Source organism: Lycium barbarum, chromosome 7 (genome assembly GCF_019175385.1).
Source record: "Lycium barbarum isolate Lr01 chromosome 7, ASM1917538v2, whole genome shotgun sequence".
Lineage (NCBI taxonomy): Eukaryota > Viridiplantae > Streptophyta > Magnoliopsida > Solanales > Solanaceae > Lycium > Lycium barbarum.
Genome location: NC_083343.1, coordinates 119,674,587 through 119,685,424, shown reverse-complemented (window position 1 = coordinate 119,685,424; position 10,838 = coordinate 119,674,587). Strand labels below are relative to the sequence as shown.

Here is a 10,838-nt window from a genome sequence, read left to right as displayed (position 1 = left end):
CGCACAACTGAGACTCGAAAAATGGTCTACCATTGAGGAAAGTATTCTTAAGCAAAAATCCCAAGATACATGGATCAAGTTAGCTGATTCTAATACCAAGTACTTCTCTGCAGTAATTACAGAGAAGCAACATAGGAAACAAATCACTACCCTCACTTCTCTAACTGGTCCTCAACTAGTAGACAATGACAATATCAAAACTGAAATTGTACAATTCTATCAAGGGCTGATGGGCACAGCTGTTGCTTCCCTCCCTGCAGTTAATAAACTTATTATGAGGAATGGTCCAGTCCTAACTCCTGCTCAACAGCAAGACCTCTGCGCTGATGTTACAGAAGTAGAGATATGGGAGGGATTAAAGGATATAAGAGATGAGAAAGCACCGGGGGTGGATGGCTATAATGCACTGTTTTTTAAAAAGACCTGGCATGTAATAAAAAATGATATTATTTTAGCAGTCAAGGAGTTCTTTATCACTGGAAGACTATACAAAGCCATAAACTGCACTGCTGTGACATTAGTGCCAAAAACAGCACACCCTTCCACAGTCAAAGAGTTCAGGCCAATTGCGTGTTGCACAATTCTATACAAGATCATAGCTAAGGTACTGGCTGCCCGGATGCAAAAAGTAATGGCTAATATTATTGATGAGGCTCAGACAGGATTTATCCCTGGGAGGAAGATCGCAGACAATATCATTATAGCTCATGAGCTAGTGAAAGCTTACACTAGGAAGAATATTTCTGCCAGATGCATGATAAAGATTGACTTAAAGAAAGCCTATGACTCAGTGGAGTGGATCTATCTGAGACAAGTACTAGAGGAGCTCCGATTTCCTGAGAAATTTATTAAATGGCTACTTGAATGTGTGTAAACAGTGAACTTCTCCATCATTGTTAATGGTGAACCCACCCCCCCTCCCCCTCTTTTAATGCTGCCAAAGGCTTAAGGCAGGGTGACCCTATATCACCTTACCTTTTTGCTATTGCCATGGAATATTTGAGCAGAAGCCTTAAAACACTCAAGAAAGGACAACCATTCAAATACCACCCCAAATGTGCAAAACTCCAACTTACCCACCTTTTTTTTGCTGATGATTTGCTACTCTTTGCTAAAGGAGACATGGCCTCAACTGAAGCTATTAACCAATGCTTCAGTGTCTTCTCTCTTACATCAGGTTTGCAAGCTAACCTTGAAAAGAGTTCTGTTTACTTTGGAGGAGTCAATCAAACTGTCCAAGACAATATCCTACAGCATCTTGGATATACCCATGGTGAGCTTCCATTCAGATACCTCGGCATCCCATTGTCCTCAAAAAAGCTCTCACTCTTACAATGGAAACCACTTATTGAGAAGATGGTAGGCCGAATCTCTACTTGGACTGTTAGAAAGTTGTCATATGCAGGAAGAGTACAACTAGTACAATCAGTTCTGTTTGGTATCCAAGCCTACTGGGCTCAAATATTTGTCCTACCTACTAAAGTTATGAAGACTATAGAAGCACATTGTAGAAGTTATGTCTGGTCCGGGGTAAATACTATCACCAAAAGAGCTCTAGTTGCTTGGGATAAGGTATGCACACCTAAATCTGTGGGTGGCCTTAATCTCATTAACTTGAAGATCTGGAACAGAGCTGCTATTGCTAAAAATAGTTGGGATGTGGCACATAAAGAGGATAAATTGTGGATAAGATGGATTCACACATACTACATAAAGGAGCAGAATTTTGACACCATGCCTATGTCTCAGCAAGTTTGTTGGATGGTAAGGAAACTACTTGAGGCCAGAAGTGTGTGGATTCAACACTCCATCAGTCATAGTTCAACGAAACAGAGCTTAATAACGCATATCTATTTGCAACTGCTTGGTAACCTGCCTAGAACCCCTTGGAAGACAATGATGTTTAGGAATATGGCAAGGCCTAAAGCTATAATTACTATGTGGCTAATGCTACAAGAGAGGCTTCCAACAGTGGACAGACTTATTGACTGGGGAATTAATGTTGATCCTGTTTGTTCTCTATGCAGCAGTACACAAGAAACTCGAGACCATCTATTTGCAGATTGTGCACTAACAAAACAGTTGTGGAATAAACTACTGAAGTGGATGAATAGGCCAAGATGCACAGCTCAATCCTGGGACCAGATGCTACACTGGGTAATTGTTAATGGCAGAGGGAAGTCTTCAGCAGCTCTGCTATTTCGTTTGATCTATGCAGAAGCTTGCCATGCTATATGGATGGAAAGAAATCAAAGGATCTTTGAACACAAAAGTAGAAGCGTTGAAGTTATTGCTAGAGAAGTTGCCTACATGTGTGCTATGAGAGCTCCTACTAGAATGCAATTGATGATGCACGCTTGGCACATGTAGTTGATAACGTCCAAATACATTCCTCAAAGAAGTGTACACGGTTGTATGCAATATATTTACCCAACTATGAGTCGGGGTCGATCCCACAGGGAACAATATGCTAGGCGATTAAGAAAGTAAGGAACTTTCACCAACTACGCTAAAGCCAAACGATAGATGATATTTTGGTTTTTGTTTGAGAAAATTATAACTAATGCGGAAATGTAAACTAACCTAGAAAGCGAGTAAAATGATCAATGGCCACAAGTATGGATAATAGGAGATTACACTCAAGTAACGATCCAACGTATTCTATGATTTTACAACTAAGAGCGGGTTTGTGTTGATAGATAATGATATCTAAAATCTCATTGAAAGTCTTCCAACCAAATCAATGAATTTCACTCTAAGCTTTTCCAAGCCTTAGAGTGTGATATTAGACACAATCAATTTAACCTCAAGTAACTATCCTCTTCCGAGCTCAAGTTATTAGATGAGTTTAATGACCCAAATTCTTGTTAATTAATCTTTCCCAACCTAGATTTCCTCTTCCGAGCTCAATCTAAGTAAATGGGTGAGTCCTAGGGTTAGCTAATCCCTTTGGAAACATTCAAGAACGAGATTAATTAAATCAACAAAGACCCACTTCAATAGCAATAAGAATCATTCAATACATAAGCATAACAAGAGTTTCAAACCAAACTTTAATCAAGAATATTTTCATAAACAAGATTCAAGTCATGGAATAGAAAGCTACACACTTAGATATACAATACAAAGCAAGGAATTGAAGAAATGAATTAAAGGTTTAAGAAATGCTCAACCAAATCTTCAAATCTTCAACCCCAAAGTGTGGTGTAGAAACCTAGTCTCCAAACTTGATGAAAAACTACCAAAGATATGTATTACAAACCCTAAAAAAGTATTTATATCATTCCAAAAAACGGGAACAAAATCTGGACCATAATACCCTCTTGCACAACATGCTGCACCATGTGCTATTCGCATGTTCAACATGCTAATCGCATGTTGTGCCAAAACCGTAGCACATGGTGTCAATTTCTCTGTCAGCATGTACTGCACCATGTGCTCCTCGCATGTTGAACATGCTGCACCATGTGCTACTCGCACATGCTGCATGCACAAAGTGTTGCGCCATGTGCTACTCGCACATGCTGCAGCATGTGCTATTAGCATATGCTGCCAGAAAGTATGGATTTGTTCTATTTTTGCTCTATTTTGGTCCGTTTTGCTCCGTTATGCTCTCCGGGCATCTTTTCCTATAAAACAACATAAAAACACAAAAAGTAACAACAAAAGTGCTTAAAGAGTCACAAAAGCTTAAGGAATTAGCATCGCATATCCCGTAATTTCACGGCTCATCAGTAGTTATGATGTGTAGTTAAAAAATTGTCTGAGTGCTAGGAGAGATTGACTAGACCTACCTCTAAGTAGTACGGTAGTTTATTTCCCTTTTAGGTCACTGTGTTGCTGAACCTATGTAGAGAATAGCTCAATGTGGTAGTGTAGCTAAAGCTTTGTAATGTACAGTTGGTGATTAAATAAAATTGTTAGTTACCAAAAAAAAAAACATGGACCCCATATTATTACTTTTCTTCAAAATACTTAATTGTTGTATTTGCTATTCCGCCATGTCATTTATTTATTATGTTTACTAAAATAAATATACTTAAAATATATATATTTAAAAAATAAGATGCAATTTAATTACTTTTTTATTTTTATTCTTACTCTAACAAATGTGAAAAGAGATTAATATCAAATGAAGATCAAATAATGAATAAGGTAAATTAGTCAAATTATAATTCTAATTCACGTTTCCTTAAAAAACCATGCAAAAGACAAGTGACATATGTCCAAGTGGATAAAAAAAGTATTATGACATATGTCCAAGTGGATAAAAAAAGTAGTTGGTTAAAGTGTACAATTTATATAACTTTTGGTACAAATTTGCATTGCTATTGTTCGTCCTCTCTTCACGTTTAAAATATTGACAAAGAAGGAAAACGGGGATAAAAGTCACTCCCTCCGTTTACTTTTACTTGTCCACGTTAATATATCAAGAGAAAGAAGTTTTTGTTCTTATTATTAATTTTACCCTTCATAATAATTACTCATTTTTAAATCATTTCCAAGGCTATTGAGACTTACAACAATAAATATGAATATTATGGTAAATTATATACTCCCTCCGTCCCATATTGCTTGCCACTTTCCCTTTTGCACGCCCCTTCAGAAATCATAAATAAAAGATGTATTTTACTATCTTACCCCTATCTCTCTCCAATAAATACATTCTAATCAAAATTAACTATTTTCAAGAACATTTATTACTAAGGGTGAGATGGGAAAGATTTAATTAATTTTATCTTGGTTTTGTAAATGAACAAGTAATTTGGACATATATTTTTAGTAATAATATGGCCCAGTAGTATGGGACGGAGAGGGTAAGATGGAAAAAATTTAATTAACTTTATCTTGATTTTGTAAATGAACAAGTAATTTGGACATATATTTTTAGTAATGTTGAGTACTTCATTTATTAATTTTTAAAGAACGTGAAAAGTTAAAAGTGAACAAGTAAAAGTGCACGGAGGAAATAAATACGTGTCGGAGAATTAAAATTAAAGTGCATACGTGTATACATGAGGAGAGAATAAATATTCAGTACTATGACATATGTCCACGTGGGATAAAAAAAAGTAGTTTAGTTATGTGGCCAAGTAATATGGGACGGAGGGAGTACTTCATTTATTAATTTTTAAAGAACGTGAAAAGTTAAAAGTCAACAAGTATAAGTGCACGGGGGAAATAAATGTGTCAGAGAATTAAAATTGAAGTGCACACGTGTATACATGAGAAGAGATAAATATTCAATACTATGACCTATGTCCATGTCGTGAGATACAAAAATAGTTGGTTAAACTGTACAATTTAACTTGAAAAGTCAAAAGTGAACAAGTAAAAGTGCACGGAGGAAATAAATGTGTCGGAGAATTAAAATTGAAATATATACGTGTATACATGAGAAGAGAATGAATATTCAGTACTATGACATATGTCCACGTGGGATAAAGAAGTAGTTAGTTAAAATGTACAATTTATATAACTTTTGGTACAAGTATTTATTGTTCTGTTAAAGTGTATAATTTATATAGCTTCCGGTACAACTATTCAATGTTGTGTTAGTCCTCTTAAGACACTTATATATAATAGAAATGCAATTTATATAACTTTTGGTACAAGTATTCATTGTTTTGTTAAAGTGTACAATTTATATAGCTTCTGGTACAACTATTCAATGTTGTGCTAGTCCTCTTAAGACACTTACTAGCCATATATGCCCGTGCGACGCACGGGCCGAACATGTTTATTCACTTTAATTAGCCTGTCTTTAAGATTTTATTTTGTCAATAATTTTAAAAAATTTGTCATAGTCATGACAATGAAAGTTGTTCATCAATATGAAAAAAAAAAAATTAGTAAGAAGGTGAGGGAAAATTAATATTTTGATTTTAGATTTTTCTTTTAAATTGTTTAATATTCTATATGTATACCGACAAGTTGATATCCATCTCAATCAATCAACTGTTCAGATCCAAACATAAGAACCATTGTTGTATATATTGAATTTTTTAAAAGCAAAACTAATAAAATATTTTTAATTAATTAAAAAATATGAGGAAATAAATGTGTCGGATAATTAAAATTGAAGTGCATACGTCTATGGAATAAATATTAAATATTATGACATATTAGAAATGTGATATGTTATATCGTAAATCACCAAATTTTAATTCCGAAATGAAAATATAAAGTAATACATTTTATAAATGTAAAAAAACAATAATCAGAGAATGCAAAGGAAAGTAAGATGAGTAAAGTATTGACAAAGAATGAAAATGGGTAAAGTAAGATGAGTAAAGTATTGACAAAGAATGAAAATGGGTTTTCCTTCTTTCTTAATACTTTAAACGTGAAAAGAGGACGAACAATAGCAATGCAAATTTATATCAAAAGTTATATAAATTGCACACTTTAACCAACTACTTTTTTATCCCACTTAGACTATGGGAGAGTAAGATAAGTAAAGTATTGACAAATCCTTCTTTCTTAATACTTTAAACGTGAAAAGAAGACGAATAATAACACTGCAAATTTGTACCAAAAGTTATATAAATTGCACACTTCAACGAACTACTTTTTTATCCCACTTAGACATTTGTCATAGTCTCTCTTCAATAGACTATTTTCAAGAATATTTATTAGAAAGGGTTAATTTTATTTTGCTTCTATAAATGAACAAGTAATTTGGAAACACACATATTATATTTTTCAAGAACGCGAAAGTCAAGAGTGAACAAGTAAAAGTGCACGGAGGAAATAAATGTGTCGGAGAATTAAAATTGAAGTGCATACGTCTATGGAATAAATATTAAGTACTATGACATATTGAAAATGTCCATGTGGGATTAAAAAATAGTTGGGTAAAGTGTACAAGTTATATAGCTTATGGTGCAAGCATGCATTGCGTGTACAATGTGTTAAGCTTTTAGTACAAGTTTAGGCAGTTGCGTTCGTAACTGTTCAAGGACCAAACGGTCCCTTTCCTTCATACTTCATATAAATCAATCTAGAACCCCAGAGTATATCTTTCCACGGATCGAAGGAAAAAAGACAGTTCGCGATTCGGGCGGAGGAAGACTGATTTAGAGGGGTAGGCATTCCTGTCAGCCCTTACACAGCCCCCCCCCCCCCCCCCCCCCCCCCCCCACACACACACACGCTGGACACAAATCCGTCATTCTTATGCTTCAGCTTAAACAGGACAAAAGTAGCTATCTGGCACACTAGGGAGTCCTGCTAGTTTTCGGATACGAGATATCCATCCTAGTCACTATGGACGTATTTGCCCAATTGACACATCTGAAGGACTCAATGTTGGACTTATTGGATCCTTAGCAATTCATGCGAGGATTGGTGATTGGGGATCTCTAGAAAGCCCTTTTTATGAAATTTCTGAGAGGTCAACCGGGGTACGGATGCTTTATTTATCACCAGGTAGAGATGAATACTATATGGTAGCGACAGGAAATTCTTTAGCCTTAAATCGGGATATTCAGGATGAACAGGTTGTTCCAGCTCAATACCGTCAAGAATTCTTGACTATTGCATGGGAACAGGTTCATCTTCGAAGTATTTTTCCTTTTCAATATTTTTCTATTAGAGCTTCCCTCATTCCTTTTATCGAACATAATGATGCGAATCGAGCTTTAATGAGTTCTAATAGGCAACATCAAAGGGCAGGAGCTCCCCATAATCATTGACGAAGAGAAAGGCTTGGAAAGGGATCAATCATTTTCGTCTTTGGTAAACTTACCAAGGGCTATTGTCATAGTGATCATCCTATTCCTTGACAAACCACCAAAAGAGTGAGAAAAAGGGGGCAAGTGTACATTAGGCCATGTGCAACAAACAAAGTACAAGGATAGCACTGTACCCTCATAGTCCTCAACTAAATTGACCCCCTTCTTTTTTTCAAAGAAAAAAGCAGTAAGGAGATTAAACTCTCGGATGAGACTAAGCAGCTACCGACCGTGGATGGCTCGCGGGTAGGATTGACGGGATAGATCACTATTGTAGAAGGAGATATAACCGAGGGAAAAATTATGGCTAGGAGAAGGGCCAGTGGGGGGCATTTGGGAAAGTCGGACCGATCGGGTGTCTTGGAAGAATGCGCTCCTATTTCATCAGCTTTTGGGAATAGAAGGGTCTTTAGTCACTTAACAATAATTGAAGAGGCTAATCGAGATTCAATCAGAATAATCTGCTGCCTTAATGAAATCAGTATAATAGTAACAAGACAGCTGAAGAGAGGTGACGTAGACAAGAATCAACCTCTTCCCGGTGAGGTTTTGATGTATCGCAGAGCGGATTGGGGGTTTGAAGAAAAACAAAGACGAAGCTTCGTTCCTCTCCTTTTAGGCGAGCTACTTCGTTCCTCAGCTTCATGTATACCCAGGTATAAAGGGATAGACAGTCTAAGAGAGTGCCAAGAAAGAACACATACGGCATGCTTTCTAGTTGTAGTTGACTTTAAGCGCACCTGAACTACCCATAGTCGTCTATTTACGGGCTTGAAAAGCCAACCTTTTTTTTTTTATTCATTTGACGAGGGAAGACCTTAAGTACTGAATTAATGAAATTACACCTATATCGCGAAAAAGAGCTGCTCTAGCTTTAGCGCGCACCCTTTCTCCTATGAGGAAAGTGACTCTTTCCGATTCATGTCTGGCCCTTCCTGGGTCTGGATCACAATATACCGGCGACTTTGTCCTTGAATTCATTCTATTAGTTGCCTCCCTCTCTCCGCCCTATAATTGAAAAAAAAGTTATCACATGCACTTGGTGCGCTTTACTTTCTTCCAGATTCTTTTGTTCCAAGTGTTCAAATGACACTGTTTGGGGTATTCTAACTCAGCAACGACGTACTAGCTGTTAATACATAATTAACTAAATCAAAGTGTTCCCTCTCTGATATCTAAGTTTTTTAGATGAGACGGTTCACACAATTCACCATAGTAGAGCAGGCAAAGGTCCAGGATTCGAGTCTTGCCGCCACAATATATATATATATATATATATATATATATATATATATATATATATATATATATTATTAGTAACGGCGTCAATTTCTAAACAGTAACGTAATTTATCTTCAAAAAAGAAATAAAACAAAAGTAGTGAAAAATTCAGCTACCTGAATGCCATGTTCAAGACAATAAAGTTCCCAACATGCATTTCCAACCTGAATACCAGCCTGTCCAATATGGATTGAAATGCATTCTCTCATTTTCACACTCTTTTTTTCAATTAATTCAAATTAATAAGATCTCGAAAGAAAAAATGGAAAAGGAAAAAGAAAAGCGTTTATAAAGACGCCTTCCAGAAAATAACAGATCTAGGTTTCTATTCAAACAGAGGTCAGTTTATATAGGAATGCCAGAACTGTATTTAAGGAAATAGTCTAGGGACTGGAAAAAACAAATTGAGGTGAAATAAACCATGGTTAGTTACGCCAGCTGAGAGATTATTATTAGACGATAGGTTAATTCAATACTACCCTCTTATGGTAATTTTGTCATTGTTAGAGTTTTACTCGTTCCGTCCCAGTTTAAGTGTCTTAGTAGGCGTTTGGTCGCTTTATTTGAAATTTTGAAGTTGGAGTTGAATATGGAGTTGTGCTTGTTTATAATTTTTGCAAAGAATATTTGGTTGTTTGAATGCACTGAAAGTGAAAACAAGATTTTAGGTGTTTTTCAAATTTTAATGGTCAAACGTTGATTTTCAAATAAAGTGAAAATATTTCCTTAAAAAAGGTGAAAAATTCTCATGGCCAAACGGGGTTAGGTTGAATTGGCACAAAATTTAAAAAATAAAAATAGACTTCTGAATTTTGTGATCCTAAATTAAAAATGTGTGTAATGCACTAAAATATCCTTGAATTTAGTGGTTTTAAACTTGCGACGTATGATATTTGAATTGTCAACTTATTACATATAGAAAGAAGCACTCTTTTTTTAATAAAAAAGAAAAGTAAGACAGTAAATTAAGATGGAGGGAGTATACTTTATTTTGACTTAATACATGATCACCACCCCTAATTAGCATTGAAATACTTCTTAAATCTAACACACCTTAACTTAGCAGGACAATCTAGAAATGACAGAAATGTATCTCCGGAAAAAATCTAGGGACCGGAGAAAAGAAATTGAGGTGAAATAAACCAAGGTTAGTTGGGCTTATTAAAAATATAATAATATTTATATATTCTTAGCAGGTAAATGCAATCAACATTTAATGACATATTAAGAGTTTTATACAAAAATAAATTGCTTTAGGAGTATAAGGAACCTGCTCCCTATTTTTCGTGCAACTTTATATCCTCTATAACTGCTTTTTCTACTACATTTTTCATTTTACACTTTCTCCAAACATTTCCTTCCTACACGGTTATTCCATAATGTTATCTTTGACCTTTCTGTTTTGATTTCACGGGTCAATAGCATAAATCATGACAACATAAAAAACCATTTATATTATTACTTTAATATACAAAATATTTCACAAGAAAAATATTATAGCAAGTATATAATATTATACCTCAATATTATTAAAATATATTTGAATTATACTATGTATATTAACACATGAGTATACATATGATACCTCTGAAAATAAATTATACCAGGTATAATGTGTATTTAAGCACGTTTGAAAGAGTCTAAAGTAAAAATACATGGTATATACATTGTATAATAACGGTATAATGTAATTTTTGTATTTAAATTAAAATACATTCATTAGCAGTAAACCAACATAAGAAAAGAATAAGGTTTAATTGAGATCCAAATTCAACATCATCACCTCACAATTATACATTTTCTTTAGAAACTTTGGGTGTG

General features: G+C 35.0%; 1 protein-coding gene across 1 annotated transcript; it reads left to right on the top strand.

Annotated features, from left to right (window-relative positions):
- The first annotated feature begins 1,122 nt into the window (after positions 1–1,122).
- LOC132601831 (uncharacterized) lies at positions 1,123–2,370 on the top strand. Its single transcript, XM_060314891.1, has one exon. It carries the CDS (start codon positions 1,123–1,125, stop codon positions 2,368–2,370), a length of 1,248 nt encoding a protein of 415 aa, XP_060170874.1.
- The last annotated feature ends 8,468 nt before the right edge of the window (positions 2,371–10,838 follow it).

Bases quoted from the DNA above. Each gene is read 5' to 3' on its own strand.
- LOC132601831 (XM_060314891.1), top strand. From the start codon at position 1,123: ATGGCCTCAACTGAAGCTATTAACCAATGCTTCAGTGTCTTCTCTCTT.